The sequence below is a fragment of the Magnolia sinica genome, chromosome 7 (genome assembly GCF_029962835.1).
Source record: "Magnolia sinica isolate HGM2019 chromosome 7, MsV1, whole genome shotgun sequence".
NCBI lineage: Eukaryota > Viridiplantae > Streptophyta > Magnoliopsida > Magnoliales > Magnoliaceae > Magnolia > Magnolia sinica.
In genome coordinates, this window is record NC_080579.1 from 75,146,557 (window position 1) to 75,174,101 (window position 27,545).

At 39.0% G+C, this 27,545-nt stretch overlaps 1 protein-coding gene across 5 annotated transcripts; it reads right to left on the reverse strand.

Annotated features, from left to right (window-relative positions):
* Nucleotides 1-12,231: 12,231 nt before the first annotated feature.
* On the reverse strand, nt 12,232-26,015 carry LOC131251453 (uncharacterized). Of its 5 annotated transcripts, XM_058252155.1 has the most exons (9): nt 25,793-25,837; nt 21,509-21,650; nt 20,899-21,080; nt 20,334-20,392; nt 20,146-20,224; nt 19,911-20,049; nt 17,435-17,548; nt 14,255-14,336; nt 12,232-12,773 (listed from the first exon to the last, which is right to left on the reverse strand). In XM_058252155.1, exons 2-9 carry the CDS (start codon nt 21,539-21,541, stop codon nt 12,757-12,759), a joined length of 705 nt encoding a protein of 234 aa, XP_058108138.1. In that variant the 5' UTR covers nt 21,542-21,650; nt 25,793-25,837; the 3' UTR covers nt 12,232-12,756. The 5 variants fall into 5 exon arrangements, with proteins under 5 accessions (XP_058108138.1, XP_058108133.1, XP_058108134.1 ...); XM_058252150.1 differs by lacking the exon at nt 12,232-12,773 and having other exon boundaries at nt 13,716-14,336; nt 19,911-20,045; nt 20,142-20,224; nt 25,793-25,835; XM_058252151.1 differs by lacking the exon at nt 12,232-12,773 and having other exon boundaries at nt 13,716-14,336; nt 25,793-25,833.
* Nucleotides 26,016-27,545: the final 1,530 nt, after the last annotated feature.

A 27,545-nucleotide genomic window follows, 5' to 3' on the forward strand; every position in this document is an offset into this window, starting at 1 on the left:
GAAAGTACATCATACATACATAGTGTTAAGCTCACCGAAAGTGGGCTGATAGTCAGTGGTCTGAGAGGTAGCGAAACGATACCACAACTAAATCCTATAGGCACTTGCTATAGCATCCAGAATTAGCCACCCGTCATCACCCGTATACTATGAATATATGATTAGCCCAACCATTATTAATCCATTTATAACCAGCCAGTTTAAGAAAGCTCAAAGGTCACTACGGGGGGCTTATCACCCAGCGTAGGCCGACAGCTCGGGCATAGGACCCATACTACCATCTCTGGCTCATGAGGCTACCACCTTAGAATGTTTAATGGAACTTCATCGACTAGTGGCCAATTATAGTTCAACATGTGGAACTTATCATTGCATGGTTATGTAGAAATAAATCATCAAAGCCACATAGGGCAAATACGAAGTCCAAGCTACATAGGAAAAATAAAAAACTGAAATTATATAGGAAAAATATCAAATCGAAGCCGTATAGGATAAATATCAAATCGATGAGATAAAAAGATCATCCTCAAAAGCTACGCTGACACGATAACCCATGAATGGTAGGCCCACATCAATATTCACATCATCCAAAGTAACCACTGGGTCGAGGGCCCATTATAATCACAATTAATCAAGTTACATCCCAAGTCTGGGTGTACAAATAATAGTGGAATTTTCCACTAATAAATATACCAATTCAAGATTCCACAAGCAATCCATAAACATGAAAGGATATACAAGTACAACATATAGATGTTCATGCAAACTAAGTGTTGAGCACATGATTAATAATCAAATTCCACAACTAACACAAGTAATCATAAATTAGAGACAATTATCAGTTGAAATAAAATTGAACTATTACTTAAGTTAACAGGAAAGTGGAAAGCTCAAAGAGAAGAAATTATTACCTTATATTTTGAACCGCCTACATCATCGCTAGGAGGTGTGTGCACCCTTAGAGTCGAATCCTACCATGAATCGTAAGATTAGACGGTTAGATCAAAGTTCTACAAACTATATATGGTCAAGATTATAATATAAGGTTTAGATTACCTAGGTTTAGGGCTTCATCCTAGAGTTTAATTCTAAGCTTAGATTTTTAGGATTTGAACACTAATTGATGTACAATTGATCACAATATAAATCACAAAACTGTTATTAACATTAATGATGTAATCAATATTAACTATCATGTTAATAATGATCACTATGATGGCAATAAATAGGGTGATCTATTATCAATGATAATATCTAGGAATGATAAATAAATAATAATATCTAACATATAATGACTGTAGTTTTGTTTGTAATACCTAATACTAGCATACGTAACCTGCTAATAACTAAACATATTTAATAATCGCAATAACTATAGTAACACCAATTGTAATAATAAATCAAATGATTTACTTTGAGAGAGAAAGCTGACTTACATTAGTTGACTTGATTTGACCCATAAGCTCGATTTGCTCCCAATTCGAACAAAATAAAACCAAAAATGTGATATTAGGCTACATCTTAATTAAGATTAGAAAATCTATTAACCAACCGAGCTACTAACTAGAATTTCAATGCAAAGATGAGAGGAAGATGCACCTAGTTGATTTGAGTTGAATCAACTCAATTCAGCACCCAAGTTGACTCGGCTCCACTTAACCGCCCACCTCTCTCTCTCTCTCTCTCTCTCTCTCTCTCTCTCTCTCTTCTTCTTCTTCTTCTTCTTCTACTTGTTTTCCACATGCTGGGAATCCAACAACAACACTTGAACAAACAGGCCCAACTCAGACTGTGCCTCGACTCAACTCATATGAATCGAGTCGACTTGGCAGCTACACAAAAAGGGAGACGTCCTTCACACATCTCTTCTTCTTCCTCTTTGTTTCATGATAGTACAACCCAAAATTCACCAGAACAGACCCAACTTGGTCCAACAGCAAGTCGAACAGGGTGTCCAACTCGTTGAGTTGACTCGGTGTAGGAAGGAGATGGTCGAGTCTCTCTCTCTCTCTCTCTCTCTCTCTCTCTCTCTCTCTCTATTATTCCTCTCTCTCCCTTCTCTCTTTCCTTTCATTCTCCTTCTTTTCTCATACCCATCCAGCAAGGTCACTGGACTAAATCTCGACCCGACTCAGAACGAGTTGTGGTTGTTGATGATTGCACATCAAAAGGCCCGGTTGCACGCTGCCTTGATTTGAGCTTCACCACAACAACCCGGAACAGCTACGGGATGATCATCTGTGATCGAGCAGTGTTTGGGAGGCCCACCTAATGGATTCAGTGACCACACAACCCACACGACTACTGGTTCTCGATGAGGAAGGAGATGGAGCTTTAATGACAACTTCAAGATGGTGGTGTTTTTCTTCAATCCGGCTCTTATGTATGGTTTGGTTAAGCTCTAGTGAGCTTACAGACGTGGGTTTTCGGAGGTTGAGAGGAGTTAGCTCGGTGGGTTCGAGCTTGGATGAAAACAGTGAGTTTCTAGGGTTTTTAAAGAGGCAGGTGGAGAGGCGTTTTCTCTTTATTTCGATAGCAGCCCTGGTTCCCTTACAACCCTCGAATGGATAATGAGCGGCCAGGATTTGATCCGTTAAAAACCACTTCTAAATATGGTCAGTATTGCAAAACCAGTCGAAGAGAGCCCTAAACCTTGTTACTTTGAGTGGAGGGCTAGGATTGCTCGGTATTGAACGACCAAGATAGAGGATGAGGGGCGCACGTGAATTGCCAAGTTGGCAGCGAAAACAGTTTCCATTTTTAAAAATGTGTCGCACGCGGCTCTGTTTAGGTCCACCTTTGTGCGCATGCATGCATGCATGAACTCATGTGGAGGGCATGGTTCTGGTCGAGTTCAAATGGTGGATGCGATGGATGGTCTGGATGTCTTAGATGATTGCTGATGGTGGGCCATAGCTGACGTGAATGGACAGCACCCGTTCGCTGGCCAAAAATGAGAAAGGAGAGAGGAATCCTTCCTCTGCGGGAAACCACGAGTCAAACCTGATTTGACCATGGTCATGGTCCAGTGCACCTCAAGTGCACTCCCTCTAGTGCACACACATAACAGTTATGGGCCCATAGAGATGTTTGAACAAATTAACAACGTCCATTCCATTTGGAGGTTCCTAAGCAGGGTCGTTGATAGAAGATCAGGTAGATCTAACGCCTAGGTGGGGCCCACAACTTAATTTGGGCCCTATTTATGGATTCTCGCCGATCTGACGATCGGATCAATTCCAATCTGACCATCAACGGTTAGAGGATCCTAATGGGTCATTTGTATGTTCAAGACTTGTTATTATCCAAATGATCATATTAATTTTAAATTTTTATTTTTATTTATATATATATATATATATATATATATATTAGTCATGTTGTGGGTCCCACTCTGTATGTTATTAGGACTATCCATCTCATGCTTTTATATTATTAAATATTTAATTATTATTATCATTATTATTACCTATACATTGTTTATTTCTCTTTCTATTGTATCTATTTTAAAGATATGGGACTACTCACTATGAGTCATTTAGCTACAAACCTTGATATTAGGGTTACTTTACATTAAAGTGGGCCACTACAAGTGAAGGTCTAATTCTTAATTTTCGACATCCGGTTGATTTGTTTAATTCAATGGAAGGATCGTTTGATTTAAGAATGGGGATTTCTTTCAATGGTTGGATTTAGACTAGAATGAACGTAATCGTTGCTTAAACTAAGTTTGTATTTATACCAAATTAGGTTACACGGTAATACCCGAGTACTGAAAAGTACGGGGTGTTACATATCAGCTACTCCAGGGTTTCGTACCTAGTGGGCTACCTATTATTTTGGGCGCCAGTGCTTTAATCACGCCACTGAGTTGCGTAGTCTCCTCTCTCCATCATCCCCTTGACCTCCAACTATTGGGGCATTTGGAAATTACAAAGATTAGAAAGGGGGAAGTGACACATAGGAAACGCATACAGGCACCGACCAAGCCTCCCTATTCCAAAAAGGTCATTGCTCCAAGAGAGAGATTGCACACACACCATTCGTTAATAGTCATCAAGGTATCATCACTAGTTCTCCACCTAATGCTAGCGATCCTAGAGGAGTCGTTTGCCAACCATAGCCATCACACCAACTCGTATTGTCTATGTTACCCTTCTTTGTTTTTGAGGCATTTAAATTTTAAACTTCAATATTGTCTTACTGCATTTTTTAGACTCCCATATTTGACAACCTTTATTTGTAGTAAATGCTCATCTATAAGCTAAATAAACTATGGAAGAGGGAGACAAGGTCGAGCATCAACGGTTGTTCAAACGGCACTAAATATTTGTTAGTGTCGTCATTCATTACTAGGAGTTTGCCTCTATCAACCAGGGATCTGGGCAGAGGAGAATTGAGATCAAAAGGGATCCTTGCAATCTTCTATCATTAATGTAGAGCGAAGTGGTGGCATGATTAACTTGTTTGGAAATCCCGAGACTTTGGCAGAGCAAAGTGAGGGATCTCCACCACCCACCCACCCCCCCCCCCCCCCTCGAAATCAAGAATACCTTGAATACCTTCCACGTTGCTCACCCTTTGTCACCTTCTTTTCATCGATTTCAAAATTGACACATCATTTAGAGATGCCAACCCCTCTAGCTCTCGACCTTATAAAGCTATCAGGGTTGTAGAGATAGGAGTGTCTTCTAGATCTCCTGCCACCATGGATGACAACATTTTCACTTCCATAGAAGCATTTATAAATGCAGAGAATATTTTGGCTAAAGACCCTAAATATGATGAGCTGGAACAATTGAAAAGACGTCCACGTGAGCTTCTTCAACTCACATGGACCTGTCTTCGTAGTTACTTTCAAAGAATTTGACTAACATCCCTCTTCTGGTAAACTAGGTTCATGGTGAGGTTAGGTTCGACATAGAGTGGTCATCTAAATTGGAGTTGGTTAATGACATGGTATCAGTGACCTTCAACCATCGAAAAGCAAGACTCGAGCATTATCAGGTCGAACAATTCTTTCAAGTTCACAAAAGATGGCCAAAGAATCAATGGACTTGAAGAAAGCTCGTGATGATAGCATAGCCAAGAAGGATGGGTGATTGGTAGAGGTTATAAAGGTCGACTCCCCAGTCGAGGAGGCTAGAAGATAGTATAAAGGGACTAGTGGAGAGAATAGTATTTATGGATAAGCAAATTCAAAACCACAAAGAGCAATGGGCCGAAATCGAGGCTAAGATAAACGGTTGCGAGGTGGAGTACGAAAGCACCACAGCTAAGGGAAATGAGGCATTGGAGTAACTAAAGCAGGCACAGACTGGTGTTCCTTGTTGGAGTTTGCAACGGAGGAGTTCCAGGAAGAAGATGGATGAAGCTATGACGGGCTTCACATTGTGCCAACAGATGGCCTTCTGATGTTGCTTCTTGAGGTCGAAGGGAGGCCTCTTCCTCAAAACTTTTTTGTTTTTTTTTTTAATGTTTGATGGTTATGAAAATGTGATGTAGAGTAGATTGCAAACACTTTCATGTCCAGGATGGACCAGAAAAGGCCCAATCAGAGGCGGAGGTGATCTAGACTGTCAAAACCTTACAACAGGCGTATCTCACAAACCGGAATGAGTTACTCGACGTATCATATATGATTTTGGGGTAGGAGAAGTTACTTTAGACAACTAACCTAGCTATGCTGGCTTGCCCACGCTGAATTTGTGAGATTCCATTAGATCGACGGTTGAAAATCCATTTTATTTCCATTTTTACTATTTATAGTAAGTTTTAGTTTGATTATAACTCTTCATCCTTTAAGCTTTAGGAGTTGTGTCCAACATGAAAAGTTCTTAGAAAAATTAGGAGAATAACGTAGTTAATCCAGATAGGACACTATAAATAGTAAATTTACTATTTATAGTAAGTTACAAATTTTAGGGAGTTTAAGTTGGAGTTTGATTTTGAAACTTCTTCTAAGGTTTGGTATCACTATTTAAAGGATTGTAAATTCATTTTTATTATCTACTAATGAAATTTTAAATTTTCTAGAATTTATTTCTATTTTCTTATTTTTCGTCATGGATTCGAGGTATCTCTATGAGGAGTCCAGAGAAGCTCTGTGGATTCAAAGTAATTATCCCCTTAAGGAAGATGGTGATCGACCTCATCATGCCCATCCCAGTGTCACAATGGTTGCCATAGATACTCTCTGGCCTTTAACCAATACTTTATTATTTAAAACAGGGTGGAATGGTCGTAATGTCATCATAGAAGTAGCTAGATAATATTTTTGGCTAAAAATTAACATCGGCTTTCTAGACCATTACTTTATTATTTTTATAGATGAATGACTTTCTATGATTATCTAAATTTCTCCTTTTTCTATGTAGCCATAGTATTCTATATGTGATGCCACTAGCCTTTGTTTCAGGTACGTAGATGCCATTACTCAGCCTGTTTAGATTGGTCAATGCTTTTATATGTATTATGTCTTCTTCTCTAAGCTTGTTCCTGCATTTGGCCTTTATTCAACCAATGAAATTTTTTTAATTCCGTTTTATATGGGTCAACTGACCGAAGATTTGTCTTTCGGTCATCACATTTGTTATACACTCCATTTTAGCTATAGACAATTTGATAGCTTATAAATTTGTATGGTCCTATTTGCCGGCTATAACTTCCTACAAGTCTGTAGATTAATTAACTTGTATTCTTTTTCATTAATGCATCAATATTGGCTGTGGGAGAAGTCATTTTCCATCAACCAATGCTTATTGGGATATGTACCTCTCTCCTTTGGAATTATTATTGTAGCCTTTTTTCTCTATAATTGATGTTTTTGCATCCTAATTAACTTATGCAATGGTTGTAGAATTTTTTTATGGAGAGTAAGGGTCTAATGATCTAATTGGGCATTCGTTGGTTTTACTACCCTTGGATGTTTGTGTCGTCTATCCGTCGAGCGTTTGTATTTGTTTGGAACACATCTCATTAGAGCCTGTTAAGGTTGCTCCAATACTAGGATCGTGGCTCGGTGGGAACGGATTCCATGGCGAAGTGAACTTCTTTACACATTCCCTAGGTGCAGCATGATAAGGGTAGACCCTCTGAGACCGTTCCGCCTCGTATCGTAGTCTTTGTGGTTGTTCCTACGATGATGCCACAGTTGTCTACTTTTGAGATCTACTAAGACGACGTTGGCTACAAAAATCTTTGGAAATAGATTATGCCGATTCCCATGGCCTTATTCTTCTCCGGGAACTTCACCAGGCCTTTGTCTATATTCTATTGTATAATATTTCTAAAAATAAAATAACTCTTAGTTAGATGAGTTTTAGTCCCGTGTCACTTAAAGAAATTTCTTTTCTTTAGCTCCTTAACGATTGGATTTTCTGATAGCCCAAGAGCTTAATGAATTTAGCTTACAGGATCGACCTTGTTTATGTCAAAAGACTACTGCTTATTAAATTTAAAAGTATTATTTCTAAGGTTTATACACACAGGGGTTTGCACTTTTGATCTTGTTAGGGATGAACATTTGTACGGCCGTTTGGCCACCACCTCAGCGGCTATCAAATCATAATTAAGGTCCTGATAGTAGGTTCCTTGTGATGAATTCCTTCTTTGATTCTCCTAAAGGAGAATTCATTCATAACGGGTGACATGGGCAGAGAGTTCAAAGAGATCTTTGAATTCCATGCCAAAAGTTCTATTGAACTTCGATATTCATACCATCTTGGGCTAGTTTGACAAATTCGGCCTCTAATGGGGCCACCAAGCATCGATTCCTTGCTATTTTTTAACTGAGCAATAAATTCTATTGAAGTTCGATATTCTAGTTTGACAAATTCGGCCTCTAATGGGGCCACCAAGCATCGATTCCTTGCATTTTTTTAATTGAGCAATAAATCACTCGGTCGTTTCTCCTAACGACTATCTGAGTTAGGAGAGATCAGCCAAGGAAACTTCAGGCTCAACTAAATGAAATTGGATGTGGAATCTTTCCTCCATCTCGAGACAAGTGCAGATTGAGTTGGGGGTAAATTTATGTACAAGTGAAGGCAACTCTCATTAGGGAATTTCCAAATAGCCTGAGTTTCATGTAATCCATAGTTAATACATCACTGCATTGCATGGTAAATCGATCAATATGTTTAATACTTGTTAAATTACCTTCTCCTGAAAACACAGTGATTTCAAGGACTCTATACCCTCTCGGTAGTTTGAAGTATTGATCTATGCAATCAGGGTATAGTTGTCTATAGACGGGTCTAATGACTTGACGGTCCTCGAGTTTGGCACCCAACTCTTGGATAATTCCTATAACATTCTCATGCTACTGGACTGGCTAGTGGATTACTGCTATCGAGGCTTTCCCCTCGAGCATCTCAGCACTCGAATAGCCTGGTGGGATTATCTCAGTGGATTATTGGCCTTGTTTCTCAATTTACTAACCATGTTGTTTTGTTGAGAAACTACAACTTAGCACACCATGTCCCACCAAGCATGCCACAAAATAGTGTTGTTGTTCAGTTCGGACACACGACCACATGTGTAATGAATGACCCGATTGCAATTAAACATGTGTGAATATGTTAAGTGTCGAGTGTGCCAGAGTCATATTTGACTTTAATCAAATTGAATGCCTTGTGACCCAAGGTACCCTAGCTAGATTAGGACTAGATATGTGAGATTGGCCTGGCTATTCAATCACTGATTATTAAAGTGATCAAGAAATTTATGAAAGGAAGGGTTAGTACTTCTTATAGATCCTTTGTGTCTTGAAAACAATGACTTTTCTTACAACAGTAATAGCTTTGGTCGTGTTTCTTAACAAAATCAATAAAGATAGAAAAAGCTAGAAAAAATGGCTTGATGCTGATTTTATTAATCTGAATATGAATATGGTACAATCAATAAAAATAAAAAAAAATAAAAATAAAAATAAAAAAGCAGAAGAGATTACCGACAATAGTTTATGCTGGCAAAATGATTGTAGTCTTGACGGTACTTCGAACCTGAACAGTCATACAATGAATATGGAAAATACCAAATGGTCATGGTGTAGGGTCAGAAGGATGTGACCAGGAAATCACTAAATAAAAACTCAGCAATTTGGAGATCCAATGACGCAGTCATGGATGTTTATACTAACTGGCGTACTACATCGATGCACTAGGCAGTAGCGGAAACTAAGCTTAGAAACTAAAGAATCCAGACTTGCTACAGCATGGTGATAAACAAAAGTGGGAGCAACTAGAATTAAAACTAATTTGAGAAGACGTCCATGAGGGATGGAAAAAGGATAGATGATGTAAAGCTGCAAGATTTGTATGTGATTGCGTTGACATCAGACCCTTAGCTCTTTTTGGTACGCTGCTTTTATAGTTTTAGAGAGGCAATGGCCATGCATAAGATTCATAGCTTTCGCGAGAGATCTTCTAATTAGGTAACAGCCTTTCTGATAATATATTTTATTTGGTTCTAGAATCTTTTAGGCATTATGCTACTACGAGTGATGTTATCTATCTACAGATGGCTTCCTACTCTTCATCTCCGGTTTTGTAGTCTTCTAGAAGGTCCTTGGATGTTCTCCAAAGGTATTTCCCTCTTAATATTAAAGTGCTCCAACGATAAATCTTCTAGCAAAAGGCCATTCCATCCGGTGACCGATTAAACGAGAGTTTAGCATACTTCCTCTACATGCTAGAGGTTGGATGTACCTTGCGTTTGTTGGTCACATGTTGTGAGATAACGATTGCCCTTTGGGTTTTGGCCATGTGTATGTCTGTAAGCGTCTAGCCTTCCTGGCAGAATATGTTTCCTTAATGGATAAGTAAATGGTCTTTTCCTACTGCGAGTATGTTTCTTTTGTATTTTTGTACAAGTGTGCTGACATGTGGCAGCTTCTTACTTGTTGATCTGGGGTGTGTTAGGCCAGGTTAAACAACTTCTGTTCATGTCGAAACTATTAAAAGATGGTCAAGTCATAAGCCAATTTAAAGCCATGCTCCATTAACAATTGAGACAAAAATTTTACAGCGGGTTCTACGAGTTTAGAATTTTTTCTGAACACCTATTGTGGGCTAGACCCGAAACCTAGCTTTGGGCTTGCCTAATCCAATGGAAACTGAAATGGAAAATACCACAAAGCATTTACATTTCTCCTAGTCAATGTAAACTTCTTCCATTAAAGATGAGAATCCAAAGGAATGGAATTTAGCAATGAAGATAGGAATTTAAATGAAGGAATATTGGGCTTCACGTATAGCTGCATCAGCCAAACAATTCTCTTCTGTCAACTAAATCCAATCCCCTATTGTGGTCCATCGTCTCTATCAACAGTGAGACTGTTAAGTATGTTGGATGTAGGACCCTTTGGAGCCCACTTGGTGAACAACAAGTGTAGCTGGGCCCCACATGCCTTAATTCCATGTGCGTTTGAAGTATTGATTGTTGTGCCGGATATCTTGGATTCTGCCAATCTGCTGTGCAGAGTTGTTTTATCTTGGTTCAACCGAGTCCATTTTCAGTTCGACCGAAAATTAGTTGAAAGACAGGTTGCACATTCTGATGTTTTACATTTTTTTGATTTGATCACGAAGTGCTTCAGGTTGAATCGGTCTGACCGAAGGTTCTATTCAGTTCGACTGGACTTGTCATGCATAGTTGCAAAAATCGGGCTATTTAAGGCTAATCTGCGATTAAAGCTTGTAGGGTTTTCATAAGGTAAGAGGGTTTCCAACACTTGTAAGGGCTTGGGAAGAGATCTTCTCAAGGGATTGTGCATTGCAATGAGAGATCGGGTGATATATAATCGAAAAAGGTGAGTGGTGTAAACTCTGAGGTTTTGATTATAATTGATATATCTCGCTTTGTGTCGTGGCTTTTTGCCGACAGGGTTTTATGTAAAATATTGTGTTATGTAGTTGATTGCTTTATTATTTGATTATTCTGATTTATTTGAATTGTTTTATCTTCGTTATACATGCTTCTGCAAAGCACACAGAATGACGGGGTGTTAGATCTAAGTTTCTAATACCTAGGATTGATATGGGTTTATTGGGAGTCTGAATCCCAACATTGATTGTGATTTTGTATGTGCAGCTACGTAGGTTTCAACTTTAGGCATTTCCCTGCCCACCTTTTCCTGTTGTGCAGCCCACTTGAGTTTTGGATCTGCTGCATTTTTTGGCCCAGGTCCTAACATGATCTGGCAAAAGGATGGACAGGGTGGATTTCTCACAAGCATCACAGTGGGTCCACCTAGCTTCCCGGTCACAGGAAGTTCCTGCGAAAGGCTTTCACAGGCAATCCGCATCCAAAACCAGGAGGGGTAATAGGTCAGGTCAGTCCACAGGGTAACGGGTCGTTGGCCAGGCTCAGGCTTGAATTGTAGGCCTGTTAATAAACATGTCGGGGCACTCAACTCAATAAGAGCCTTAGGAGCCTTAGCCATATTATCTTGGAAAATTAAATCTACAAGGATAAACATATAACAATTGGATATGGCATGTACATGCGGCTGTCAACAGGCTGGGCTGAGGTCTGTCCAACCCTCGCCTGCAGAATAAAACCTAGGCCCAATTCCAGCCCAGACCTATAATGCACCAAAATAAACAGTCCTGAGCCTGGTGGTGACGATTATTTAGATGTAGATGTTCCCACTCATACATGATATTGAAAAAAATTCCCTTCAATCCTTAAACGGTCCGGGCTGGCCTGATGGGCTCTTAGAGATAACTCGAACCCAGCCAAAGAAATAAACAGCCATAAGCTTTAGACCTAGGTCACACCCTCAGGTTGCAGCCCAAGTCCAGCCCAAATCGGGCTAAGCTGAAAGACTAATGGGCCAGCACAGCCCATTGAAAGCCCAAAAATTCATGTTTCCCATCCTGCAATGGGATAGGCCTACGCCTAGCAAAATCAAATTTTTGAATAGGCTCGACCCTAAGGTGAGAACTATTGTATAAGGACTATATATGAATGGTCTAATTGTGGCAGGGTATACCCAAAATAAGTCTCAGATTAAAGTATTTCAACCTTTTGATTATTTAAATAACTCTTAGATTAAAGTATTTCAACCTTTTGATTATTTAAAAGTTAGAAAGATTGTTTAAATTCAAAAGGAAAAAAATCAATCGATCGTATGTATAAATATTCAAAAGAGATTTTATTTTTTATACATACACCATATCTAAGGTGAGAGCCATCATATAAATGATCTAGATCATCGGAAGATGACCCATGTCCAAAGGCCAGAGTTCCGGCATATCCTATAGTAATAGGGCGACACGTTGGGATTTACTGTAGGAAGCCTTGTTTTGGTGTAGGTGCTGGCCACATGCTGTTAAGGCGTGCGTATTATCACATCCAGATTTTAAAATAGTAGGGATGCTCGTATGGAACAAGTAAAATATACACCATTATCCCATGTGGGGCCTGCCATGATGTATGGCATTATATCTGCATCGTCCATCCGTTTCAATAGATCATTTAAGGGCATGATGAGACCAAACATGAGGCAGATCCAAAGTTCAAGTGGACCACACCACAGGAAACAGTAGGGATAATGACACCCTATGTTGAAACCTTCCTAGGGCCCACCCTAATGTTTATTTTCCATACAACCCATTCATAAGGTGACTCCAACCTTGATGAAGGGAAAACCCAAATATCAGCTTGATCCAAAACATCGACAGTCCACAAGAAGCTTTCAATGGTGGGCCTGTGGTTCACTTGAGCTTTTGATCTGCCTCGTATTTGAGGTCATGCCCTAAAATGACCTGCAAAACTGATGAACGGAATGGATATAACACATTCATCATAGTGGGGCCCCACAGTTCGTAGGGCTGCAAGCAATCCGCGTACTTAGTTGAGAATTAGTAAGACACCTCCAAACTACCTAAATGCTCTTACTTTTACTTCAAATTCCTTGTGTCTCGTAAAAATCTAATATTTAAAACTCTCTCAAAATTAATGGAGGAAATTCCCACAATATTATGAAATTTGGTAGAAAGTATCATGAAATTCCATGATATTAGGAGCCAACAACACACTCTAGGAATATCTGGGCTATGTACCTTTTCTTAATGGTCTCTTGAGCATAGTTCCAAAACTCACTAACTCAACTTGAAACTCGGCTAGGTTCTAGGCCTGACTTCACCTAGATGAAGAACAAGGTAGAGAGTAGATGAAAGAAATGTGACTCAATTGGTTCTTCAATCTGAAATTTTATTTCTACTAGTCAGAATCATCTTGCTTCTGAAGATTGAAGAGCTCAAAGAGAAGATCAAGGCCAATAAGCATCATTTCATAGAAGGATTTCCCATTTCTCTAGTCATTTCTATTGAATTTTGAAAAATTGATGAACATTTTAATCCTTCAATCTTCATATTTTCACTTTGAATCTGAGAAATCTGTCACTAGGAAACATAGTGGTGAGCCTGACTTCACTTCACCTGGACTTAACTATAAATAAAGAAGGTGAGAGGGATTCAAACCACAACCTTGACCAAAGGAAGCAATGCACTTCACCAGTGAACTATGTAGTTACTTATTTGAGTTATGGTTTGTATTACTTACACTAAATCTAAATAATTTAAATATCCATTGGTGTCCCTACTCATGGCTCTGTGGTAGACTGTGAGTTTCAACACCAAGATCATAGGTTTGACTACCCATGTGGAGTGTGTGGTTGTGAATGAGTGTAGAAAATAAAATAAAATAATAATAAATATCCATTTATAATCCAAACGTTTTCAATTTACAATAATTAAATATTGAGTCGAGTCAGATCGAGTCTTCGAGTCAACCTGACCCGGCTGAACATGGAATCAAGTTGAGCTTTCAGGTTTTTGATCTATGCCTGGAAGCTCCTGGCCATCAAATCTTTGGACTTCTTTCTGCCAAACTTGCACTGCTCCTACATCTTTATTTATTTATTTCGGAAGACTTATCTACTTACATGCTCCCTGATCAGCAACAGGTTAGGATTGTCCCATGGGCGAGATATTTGGAGGATGGACCATCCATGTTGGGGCCCATCATGAAAATGTGGGCCCCACTTGTGCAGATTGAGGGTCTGACTATATATATGCATTCTCAGGTCAACAATCATTGATGATAGTCATATATGCATGTACCACTGAGCATAGTCATTCGAGAAGTGTATGACATGTACCAACACCAATTGCTGCTGCAAGATGCCATGCAGCATGGATGTATGGAGTCTGAGGGAAGAAATCATCCGCCACAAAAAGCACACCTCCCAATAGCGACGACATCTTGTGAAGGTTGTGGGCCATCCTCAGCTCTGGTTTCGTCAATGCTCTTCTTGCGAATGCTACCTGCAAAGGAAACAAGGACGACAGATCTTGTAAGTTGAGAACAGCAAGAACCCGAATGTCATGTTTGGATGCGCAAGTGAATTGAATTGTAAACTCGGGTTAATCAAGAGGAAATGGCAAAATAAGTAGCACTCAGAATGCAATTTAGTTCCTTTCCTAGTCCAACTTGGAAGTAGTGCAATTTCAATTTGGATCCTTGAAAGTGAATACTAATGCTATGGAGATTACAATTTGGTTAGTTCCACTTTTACCAGATTTGTGGGTGTGATTCAATTCAACGCATATGAGCCAGACGCATCCAAAAGAAGAGCAATCTGAGTGATGTTGCAGACGACTTTATGGAGCGCCAAGATCAAAAGCTCAGAGGCTCCAATCTAGGGCAAAAACTGCCTAATGCACGTTGAGCTTGAAACAGCCATGACTTTGCAACTGGTTGTCAAAATCACTATTATAAGATATCTTTAAAAGCTAGGAGTCAATTGGCTCAATACAAATCACCCCCCCCAAAAAAAAAAAAAAAAGAAAAAAAAAAGAGGCCATTTTAGGGGTTGAATATTAGTTCAAAGTCAAACTTTTCCATTTTTAGATACTACCAATTTTATTTTTTTAGTCGTTTAAGGTTTGAAGAGTTCAGTCATAACTAAAAATCCTTGTTTGAATCATCTAAGATTGTTTGAATCGGTTTAAATGACTTCACTATTTTTATTAAGTTTCTATTCGGGTAAGTTAAGGAGTCCAAGCTCGTATAAACATATCAATTGCGTTGTTGAGAGGACAACTCATCTTATTAATTTTATTTACAGGACCCCTTTTTTACCCTTTCGGATTCAAAGGACAGTGATCTTCTTTTTCCCTTTTGTCTATGCTCCTACTACATAACTGAGCTGGAAGGGAAATTGGTCCCCGATGGACCAGCTAGTCAACCTGCAATTATAAATACAACCAGCCATCAAAACACCAAGATGGCTTGATCAAGCCAACTAATCAAATCAATTCTGTGAACCGAAAAGAGACTTGAACAGATAGTGGCGAAACAGCCTTGAAAGTCACTTGAGAAAAGGAAATGTACTCTTGAATAAAATTACGCCGAATAGTCAAGGATTTTAATACTATGATTTGTGTCTTCCAGCCCACGGAAGAGTGCATGTGTGTGCGTTTAAATTTAAATTAGTAATCTGACCAGGGTTCAGATGTAAATCCATTTTTTACCAAATGCAGTTAATGCTGAAAACATGGATCATCATCATCACGGCTACCACCATCACCATCTCCATCATAGCCTCATTTCATCTATTTGGGGTTGGCTTCTAATGGTAGCTTAGGTGACCATCATCATTTGGGTTTCAGATGTTAATCCAAGGTTCTTTGACCAAAAGCATTTAATTCCAAAAAATGCTCACCCCAGCTATTGATTAAAATGCCCGCCCAAGCATTTAATCATCACCATCACCATTACCATATCACCATCACCATCACCACCATAACCATCACCCTAGCTATTTGGGGCTGGCTTCTAGTGGTAGCTTGTGTTAGGATCTGTAGAGCTTGATCGTTAGAGGTGTACTGCTCATCCGGCCACCACTTTCGCAAGTTGAGCTCTATGCTAAGCTCATTGAGGGTTGCAGGGGGGCAGCACCCCCCCTTACTTGGAGTCTAGGAGCTACGCCCCTCACCTGAGGGTAATTTCGTAATTTCACATGGAATTTTATGTAAACCCTAGTTTGTTTGAGGTAATATATATTCTCTCGTGAGAGTGAGAGAGAGAGAGAGAGCCGTCATTGTATTGAAAGTCGCTTCTTCGTTTTTTTACCTTTGAGCATAGTGAATTGGCGTGAATACATGGACGTACCGAAAGGGAACCACGTAAATCTGTGTTGTATTTTTCCTTTTTTCTTTCTACTTTCTTTTGATTACAATATTGTTGTATTTGTGGTCGAGAAGGGATCTTTCTCCCAACAGCTTGGGTGGTCATTATTTGGGGTTCGGATGGTAATCCAATATTCTTTGACCAATGCCGTTAATGCCCAAAGCACATATCATAATCATCACTATCATCATAGCCTTGTCCTAGCTATTTGGGGTTTGGCTTCCCAGCTTGAAGAAATTTTTACAAGGTGGAGCTCATTTAATGCTGAAACAAAAAGAGTTCCTAGAGGACCTACAAAATACGATGGATGGAATTGATATAAACTGCTTCTAGAGGAGAGGACTTATGGCCCTTTTGGACACACCCTCCAAAGGGTGTTTGAGGCGTAAACCAGCTTTTGAGCTAAACCGGGGTATTGATGTGCATTTGGATTCACTTTGCAAATCCCCATTTCACCATCCTGCTTGACAAAATATGCACTAAAATGCCAACTCGATGGAAACCAATCCGACTGGTTTTCATTGAGTTGACAGAAATAGCAGGCTTGAAACACCCTTCTTCAGAAACTCCCTCTTGCACAAGTGCGTCCAACTAGGCCCTTAAGAGAGTCCTTTGAATCAGCAAAAGTTCGGTTGGATGACATGTATTTCCATTCGTGTAGGCTATGGTTCAATGATGTGGACCATTGATCTAATGGGTGCAATGTGGATGTGTGATACCCAAAAATCTTCCAAATTTGGAAGATCCTAACCCTTTGATCAGTAGCCTACAATAGATGGTTGAGGAGAAACTCAACACCAGTCCATCTTCAATGGAAAATAGTCCAAAGATCAAAGAAATGGGATCTTCTTATCTGGTGATTTTGGGGCATCCACCATCCACTGATCACCACACTGTGGGCCCCACATGTACAGACTACAGAATCCTGTGAGTCAGCACCATGTGACTAGTGGGACAACCCACCAAAAGAAACAGCAATGGGGAAGGTGAGAGAAACACTTGACAGCATTTGAGAAGCTCATTTCAATTCCTATCTTTCCAAAACACCAAAGGTACATTACACGTAGCAAGAAAAAATCACAGTAATTTGGTCATTTCAATTGAAAAATAGACAGAAGTGCAATAGCAACTGTATGAACACCTAAAATCGTGCATCTCTCCACATAAGAAACTGCAATACTATGAAAATCTTGAGATTTTGAATTTAGATGCTGAGTAGATTGGGTATTACCTCCATCATGCCGGTGTGGAGAACTGAAACCATCAATGGTTGAAATGGTAGACACAATGCAGATGCTGCCATTAGCAATTTTGGATTCTCATTCCCGATTGCCCTCGAAAGACACTGCAGAAAAAGTTCATTTATCCACACTAGAATAAATGAAAGTATTCAGTGCACAGGAGCAATAAACGCAAACGCTAGAGGGGGGAAAAATGTATTGACCATTTTTAATTAAATAAATAAAAATCAAACAGTGACAATAATAACTCATACAAGGAATTGATGGAAATGGTTAAAAATGTGATTATTCTAGGATATATTAAAAGAATGAATAACAATCTTAGACCATCGTTTGATTATTACTGCCGGTTGGTACATGTTTCACAGATGATTTGTTGAATTAACTTCATCAGTGCCTCACCTGCAAGATCACACTCTATGTCATAGTTCTAAAACACGGTTACATTATTCGAAACTCGACCAAGTCAACTTGAATCAATGTGATTCCAAGCTGCGTGATGAGGAAACATGGTTGGGGGAAAGTATAAGGATTGTTTCGAACTCAATATCTATAGAAGGACAGCATCTGTGTTTACTTTAACAGTTTGATTAACTTTACATGTATATTAAACACTTATGGCTAATTAAATATTATTAATTTAATTAATTAATTATTAAGTCAAGATAAGTCAAGGCTCGTCCAGGTCCTCAATACGAGCTGACCCAGCTGGACATCGAGTCAAATTTTTGGGTTTATGAACTATGCTTCATATCATTGTGAACTCAAGAATGAAGCAATACATACTATAAGTCAAAGAATTCATCTGATGACAATATTCCACATGATGCATAGAATCAACAAAAGACAGTTAAAAGAAAGAGGAAGATAAAGATTTGAAAGGAGCCAAAAATAAGAACTGAATCAAATTGGTTCCAAAACCAATCTGAAATTTCAGTTCCAGAAAGAAATCCCATACATAGGGAACTTGGCTCAGTGATGAACCAGGTATTGTTATTCTTCTTCTCTAATACCATGTCAAAAGGAACTAAACTACTCTACACTGTGGTGTTTGAAAAAATATACATTAGTTAGGGGGAAAAAAGGAGGGGGTGCGGGGGGAGACAAGAAAATAAAGGATGTGACTGACGGTTCCATGTCCAGGTAAAGTAGAAGGATTGAAATCGTGGGTGCAGCCGATCGTAGAACTTCTCCCAATCGATCAAGAAATTTCAAATTCCAATAAGATTGACGAACAGGATTCTTAGAGCAGATGCCAAATAGTTGGACAAGGGTATTATGATGATGACAGCAGTTTGCTTAAACCGTTGAACTTTTCAACAGAGTTCTGAAAACCACCATAGGAAGTTTTCGTCATAGAAATTGAATTTTCATGGATTAACTTAAATGGTATCAAATAGCCAAAACATACACAGTAGACAGCAAAGTTTTACTACTGGAAAACTGGTATTTGGCAATGAAACTGGACCCAAAATCTGATCGGAAGCTTATTACAAAGGCTTCCTCACCCTTTAACACTAACTATGGCAGATATATGCCATGAGTATGCTTTTTAGATCTAATTTTGAATTATCACAAATGAAAGATACATAGAACAGATATTGTTGGTTGCACACTCAGATCCTTCAAATCCCATGTGGGATATGACATGACATGGGTACGGGTATGGGATTCACAACAGATAAGAGTCAGTCATACCAAGAATATAAAAATCAAACATAAAAATTTATTTAAAAGTCATTACCAATATGCTAAAAAATGTTTCGATAAAATGGGTCCCTGGGATTTAGTGGTCAAACGAATTCAACATGTATCATCAAGGAATGTTACCTAAATCACCAAAGCCCTACGTTTTGTGTTCCAAATCATGTGATCCAGATGATGGGTCAATGGAGATCCATATCGCTATTTTTAGCAACCCAAAATTATGGTTCTATACTGTTACTGTTGAATTAGTTGTCCGATTTTTATTTACAATGCAAACTGCACATATTTATATTTTGATTTATTCAATAGAATGGACATGTGGGGTCTATAATAACAACATTACTGATTTCATTATAAATTGTAATATTCATTCATATATAAAACTATATCGCATAGACTTTAGTGTATGTATTGGTGAGACCGACATGATCCTACCCCTAGAGAACCATGTATTGGAGGAAGTTGTGAACTGCGTACCATGGTGACCCACGATCCAGGGAACCTTGATCAGGGTAAACAGCTCGATGGACAAACTAAATTCCACTTGCATCAAGTTCTAACAATACGAAAGCAGAGCATTTTATGGCACAATGAGCTAACCCATTCAGATTCATTGCAAAATGCATAACAATCTGTTATAGGGACTTTCGTATTCCATTAATGTAATATTCATGCTTCTTGATAAGATTACATGTACAAATGAAACTAGCCCACAGTTCTCGGATTCATTAAATGGTTTTCAAATGAGATCTCACTTACGACTGTGGTCGTGGCTATCATTGTGTAATCAGCCCATCGCAGATACTTCCTGATTTCTCCTCTTGAGGAGTGGTATAAACTCGAGGCAACTCCAACTCCGATCAACGAATTTGCATACAGTATGCCATTCAAGTTCTTCCTGCATGCTCAATGAAAGACGAGGTGTTAGATGTCATGAAGGGAAGAAAAAACACAAACTTGGGAGCTTCTTATGCCATTTGAAAGGAAAACTTGCCGTGGGGCCTGGATGCCGAGGACAATAAATGGCAGAGATGTTAATACATTAGCAATTGTCTCTGAGAGGTTCTGATCCCCTAAAAGAGAAAAACAGAAGTATGAGAAGAAACATCATATGCCACAAAGTCATTGGGGTTTACCAAACTAATCTGCACACAAGAAGCAATAGCAGTCATCTTCAAGTACCTCCTCCAAGACAACAGTGTATCGGCCTCAGGCATGATGGTCTCTGCTGCCACATCCGACTGAAACGTACACAGATTAATCAACCAGTAACACCTACAAGATTTTACCAAGCCCACATACACCTCCAAACACAGCCACAAGTGCAAATCCAGTACTTTGTGGGAGCTCTAAGCAGCTGGGCCCCACTGTATAGATGGCCAAAAGTAGGCTAGTTTTCTCATCAAGTGGGCTGCTCATCTATGTTGAAATGTGGCCTATCGGCATTTCCCTTACAAACTGTCCATCATTTTGTACGTATGTGGCCCTTGAGAGAAACAGACCCCCTGACTCTTGGAGCAGGCTAACCTAATGCATGGCTTGGATGTGGAAGGATTCATGTGGGGCTTAGCAAAGCTCTATTTACACAATATTTCAGTAGTATCATATTATTATTAGTGTATACCATAATGCAAAAAAGAAGCTCAAATGCTCTAAGATAAACACTACACAAGAGACTATAGAGAAGTCATGAATTCATACAAAGCTTAAGGTTAAGGCTAAAATATTAGTAGCTAGTGGAACCCACCTCATTAATAATCTCTGGTTTGCTCCAATAGCCTCCGAACCATCACAGGTTGAGAGATGGCAGTCCCCATGCTGAGAAGTCTCATGCACTGAGAATGGCGAATGGGGGACCCGATGTAGTCCATGGACCCCATCAAGGGCTCTAGATGGGTTTGACATACTCCAGGAACTAGTAGAAATTCGCTGATAAAATAGATTGATTGGAATTTGCAAGAAAACGCTTCAAGATCTAATGTGAAAGAAATATTGCAGTTACAATCAAAATCTACTAAAATATTATTACAACAACATGAAAAATGAACTCTTATTGGCTTTATGTTTCTTTCTTTAAATTGATATCAATAGTACATGAAAATTGAACTCTTACTAGCTTTCTTTTTTTCTGTTTGTTCGACTGATATCACTAGTATCAGAATGTATCCACAATACAATACAGTTCAAGCAATATTATGTCCTAGGTGTGATGCAAACATCTATAAGGTATCGCCTGATGTATTTATCGCCATACATGCCTGATATAATTTGGTATATCCTGATATTTTGAACATGAGAGATGCTTAAGCAGTTTTTGCATGGAGAAATGAAAAAAGGAAGATTTGCATAACATATACCGATGCATCACACGTGTGAGTGATCAGCGCCATTAGTCAGTTGGGGCACCCATGAACATTACCAAGCCCAAAAGTCAGGTCAGTCTTCTCATCAGACGTGATGCACATTTGGATATATGATGTTGGTCTTTTTTCCTCTACCCTAAATGATAGATGCATGAAGTGTTAAGTGACACGCAACAGATTCAGGTGGGAAGCAGGGAAGTGTCTGTTTTGAAATGTTATCAAGCATAAACAGCTAGGAAGCTGGAGCAGGAGCACAAGTTTCAAAGCGAGAGCGGCACTTGAATAGAAGGATCATGCAACTAAGCTCTAACCATTCATTTTTCTCATACATATGGTGTTAGTGGATTCCCAAAATATTTTATTAAGAAATTCGAAAATACTCAAGGAAAATTTTCTAAATCATGAATTATGAAGCCTTTTAAAATAAGGAAAAATGACATTCATCAAATAAGACAAAGATGGATAGTTTCAGTAATGAGACACAATATAGCAACTATTCTTTCCTTCTCCTTTACAAGCTTGCCAAATTTTATATGGAGAAGAACGAGAGAATGGTTTATAACGGGTTTTCCTACACCTTTCTATTTTACTTTTATATAGGTGTAAGCATGTGCAAGGTTACTTTTCCTCATGTGAGATTGTAGTGCTTGAGGCACACTTTATACCTTACACTTTGAGAGGTGCCAAGGAGCCCACTGAGGGTTCTAATTGATTATGGGACTCCATAGGTTATGATTAAACCAAGTTCACTAGTTTCATTGTAGTTTAGGATCACATCTGTTCAAGAGTAGTCCTGGGTCATTCAGAATGAATGAACAAGCACATTAAGGAACCCAAAGTGTTGATCTAGTCTGCATAAAAATTCAAGTCCTTTGAGGATCTGAACTAACAAAATCAAGAGTTTATAACCAATCGTTCTCCCTCTATTATTTCTTGCTCATTTTTTAATCAAAGTCCCCATCTATGCTATTCTAAAATTTTGTAACTAGAGAAACATATTTCAAAATTTGTTTAAGAATGGAAATATTTGAATATCATTGTCCAGGGGTCGGCATTGAGCATACACTTTTTCACATTGGTTATGGAAGAGTTAATGAGGAATTTGCAGGAAGAGATCCCATGGTGTATGTTGTTTGCAAATGACATAATTTTGATTGACAAGACAAGGGTGTGGGTGTAAACACAAAGCTAGATTTATTTAGGAATGTTTTAGAATCTAAAGGATTTAAAATTCGTCAGACTAAACAAGAGTATATGTAGTGCAATTTTAGTCAATATGAGTGAAAACAAGGAATTAATTAAGATTGTTGACCAAGAAGTTTCCCAAAATGACCAACATCAATACCTTAGGTCAATAATTCATGAGATTGGAAAGATTGACAAGGATGTTGCCCATAGAATTCAAGCTTGGATGGAAGAAATGGAGATTTGCCTCTAGTGTTCTATGTGATCGTCATCTACCACTCAAACTAAAAGGAAAATGTTGGGCAGTTAAGGAACAACACATTCATAGGATGAGTGTAGTTGAAATGAGGATGTTGAGGTGGATAAGTGGTAGCACAAGGAATGATAGAATTAGAAATGAATGTATTCAAGTAACTTCGGAGTAGCACCACTAAGTAATAAGATGACGGAAAGTAGACTTAGATGGTTTGGTCATGTGTAATGAAGACCAAGACCACGCCAGTCTTAGGTGGATGAATGCATTCAAGTAATAAGATGGGTGGCAACACAAGGAACGATAGAATTAGAAATGAATGCATTCAAGTAACTTAGGAGTAGCACCACTAAGTAATAAGATGAGGGAAAGCAGACGTAGATGGTTTGGTCATGTGCAATGAAGACCAAGACCATGCCAGTTAGAAGGAACAACCTAATTTTTTGCCAAGACATGTAAATTGTGGTCATGTGCAGCATGGTACATGTTGCAAATAGCCTCAAATTACCTCAATATTTCTCTTTGAGAATTGGACCCTATAAACAACATCTTAAGCTTACATCTAGAGTATATAACCATCTTCCAATGTGCCTGTTCGGTTCATACAACCCTTCATGACGCCTCTTAGTGGTTCTATTTATTTACTACTTTTCCACTACAACCATTAATTTTTAACCGACTCAAATGGTTAACACACCAAGAAACATTGTAGCAACCATGTGATCCAACGTTGTACCTGCACCAGCTCTATCTAGTTTGATCTGACAATCTAAAGCACATCTTCTTGGACCCATATGAGGCTTAAGCCTGTAGACATACCATAGTCAACCTGGTAGCACAATCTTGTGGTCTGATCAACTTGGGACACCCAATAGATCCTCAAGCTCCTCACAAGGATGTGCACATGTGAAGTGCAATGTGCACCTCAAGTGCCCAAGCCCTTGCCCGTGCATATGAGAGTGTGGACGGAGCAAAAATCAAAGCCTTAAATTACCTCCTGTACGCCCAATATATTTTTACCTTTTAAAAAGAAAATTTTATTTCAAGGGTTTGAAAAGTTAGTCCAAGTATTTCACAAAATATCCCAAAAACCAATTTATTTTAAAATAAATAGCACAAAAATAGTACAAAGCAAGTCGTATCAAACAACATTTTAAACCATGCGTGATACATCAAGAATCACACAAGTTGCATGATCTGAGCCATCTATGGGAGGATTTATTTTCTTTCCCCATTGGTGGTCAACCCCAGGTGAGAATTTTTCCTCACTTCAGCAATTCATAAGAAAAACCCCCTAATCAGTGGCTACAATCATCCAGCTGGTGTGATTCTTGGGACATCCTCATCTACACTAGGGCCCATCAGATGAAAAGACCAAATCTAGTACGTGTATTGTATGCATGGATATTGAATGCTGATCACTAAATCAGCTAATATTGATAGCATCACATACTCTCTTACCATGAAATAAACATTTCATATTGAATTCATTGAGTGGCATTGATTACAAATACACACTCTCTCATAATTGCAAGGATTGTGAGAGATTGTAAATTTCTATTCTACTTTGGTGATACCTCAGGACACCTTATTGTATATTAAAGGTTATATTAATAAACATAGGGCTATAGATCCTCCTATCTCTAATCTCTAGTTTCCCCAAATTCTCTCCTTCTCTTCTACATGGTATCAGAGCTAGGTTTCTTTGACCCTAATTCATAACTCCTCTCTCTCTCTCTCTCTCTCTCTCTCTCTCTCTCTCTCTCTCTCTCTCTCTCTCTCTCTCTCTCTCCCCTTCTTCTTCCCGTCTTCCAATCCACCTACCATGGTGCCACCACCAACAGCAGCTACCATCACCGCTACATTAACTATTCACCCCCACCTATTGTCACCACTGCATGCCAGCGCCAGTAGTGGCCACACCAACCAACATTGCCACATGTACCAGCAATCTTAATCGGCTAACCTATTTATTAAGGTCATGACCTTGCCAGACTATGGTATCTGATTTCTTTGTTATTGTTGATTGTATCCTATATCCTATTTTGATGCTCTCATGGAACACTATACTGTATTAGAATCTATTTTAATAAAACATAGGGTAAGACAGCCTTCTCTCTCTAATCTGTAATTTCCCCAAATTCTCTCTCCTTCTTCTACAAACATAAAGGATAGGGACATACTAATTACAGAGATTGTGCTCATCAGTAATTGTATAGTCTGTGGACAAATTGGATCTTGGACATGTGGCATGTGCGAAGATTTCTCAGGTATCACTATTCATGATGAGGCCCACCATTCCAACGGTTTAGATCATTGAACCATGAGCTCCAAAAAAAAACTATGGGAGACACTCCCAACGTACCCAAATTCAGAGAAGTACCTATAAGATACAGTACAGCTTTGTAATCTGGTATCTACCAAAACGAACTAATACCTTCAACCAGCTGCATGATAATTCAGCATGCAGCCCCATCTTTCCCGCCAATATGGCACTTTTACGGGATATCCGACCCATGAAAACGGTGTGGCCCACCATTAAGTCCATCCACACATCGAGCGGTGACAGACAGCAGAAATTAACGGAATGGCCGGCGGTCCTACTCAAATTTTAGTGTGGCGCACCTAACAAGTAGATCGGCGTAATTTTTTAGACAGGCAATCTCCATGGTGGGGTCCGACTATTGCACGGGTCAGATGGCCTACACATATGATACATTGGTAGGAGAATCGGGGCTGGATCAGTTAGCATGCAGCCAGCTTTTTGGTGATTAGTTCTCGTTATCAAGAGTAGAAAGAAGGGATGCAGCTGAGAGAGAGAGAGAGAGAGAGAGAGGTACCTGCTAACGTGCGCTAGGGAGACGGAGGTAGGTGTAGGTTAGTTTAAATGAGAAGGTGGTTTGAATAGGGAGGGGGTCTTAAAACTCTTGATTGAGGTAGGGAGAAGATTCCATGATTCGCATCTAAAAGAATCTTCGCGCGAAGGCGCGTCGCATATTCTTTCCAAGGTACGTTCCTTTGCCAAGGACACTGCGATTCGCACGAGGGAAGATTGATGAGCTCACGCGGCACACGTATGAAAGATCTGGGCCGTGGATCAGGTGGAGGGTTTGTGTGAACACGCAATGTCCCAAGAGACGGGGAAGCAGATTGCGTATTGAGTAACTCAGTACGCTATACTGAGTATAATTTGTGGGGGCCACCATGATGTATGTGTCTTATCCACTCCGTCCATCAGTTTTAACAACTCATTTTATGGCATTAGGACATAATTGAAGCATATGCAAAGCTAAAATGAACCACACTAAGTTTTAGATCAACCTGATATTCTGGTGTGGTCCACTTGAGCTCTATATATGTTCCAATTTTGGGATCATACCCTAAAATGATCTGAAAAAATGGATGGACGGCGTGGATATGACACATACGTCCAAGGTGGCCCCCACAGTGTTAACTCCGTACGCTGCTGTAAAGTACTGAGTTACTCAGTACGCAATCCGCTTCCATGAGCCGGATGTTCTTTTCTTGGTTACATGTGGACATTGCAAATAAGGCCGCTGGTGCTTTTTGTTTTCAACCGTCCATTTTCATTGTACGACTGTAGCCCATCCATGAATGGACTAAGGTCTACGGCATTTCCATAGTTGGCACCACCTAATAGATGGTGTCTCACGAACATCTGTTAAAATTCATCTCTTCAATTCCTCCTTGAGAAGAAATACAGGATGATCAAGAGGGTATACTCATCAGGTGGGCCATCCAGACCGGACAATGGATATAGATCATTTATAGTACTGCATCTATCAAATCCAGCCCTTCAATCAATAGTAACCTAATTGGTTTCCGCCATCTTCAATACCGCTCTAATTTCATGAACTTAGATGGACTTCAAAAGGACTTATAAGCATTTAAATGGCCTTCCAAGGATTCCAATTAACGGCACTTTGATGGACTTTGGCAAACTTAAACCAAATTTGGTGTATACCATTCAAAGATTTAATCTAATTAGGAAATTTTTTCACTTTTGGGTTCCCGTCCTTAGTCGAGTGGAAGACCCTGAGGAGTTTCAACACGAGGTTCAAAACCCATAGGTGTTGAAATCCCACTATGGCGTGCATGGGTATATGGCGGGTGCGTGTGTAAAAAAAAAAAAAAGAAGTTAATCTAATTAGGCTGGCATTGAATACGAGCCACCCGATTAGGCTATTATAAAATAATAGTACTTCGATAAGGTCGATATCGTAGAAGAATACTACTATTAAATCAATATTAAAGATGAACAATCTAATGGCATATTTGGCATCTTTTATCTAATGCAATAAAAGTTATTTTAATAAAAGTTAGAGAATATTAAGACTTTTTATTCTAACATTTGTTTTATAAAAAGCTTGTTTAATAAAATTACTTTTTTCATAACTTTAAAAATAATAATAATTTTAATTTTAATTTAAAAAAAAAAATTAAATAAGATCGCTTGGTACAATATTTAAATAAGAGCTTTTAGGATAGTTGTTGTAATTTTAAAAAATTGCAACAATTCAATCTTAAACAAGCATGCCCCTCATGCCTCTCTCAACGGATGTGAGTGGTCTA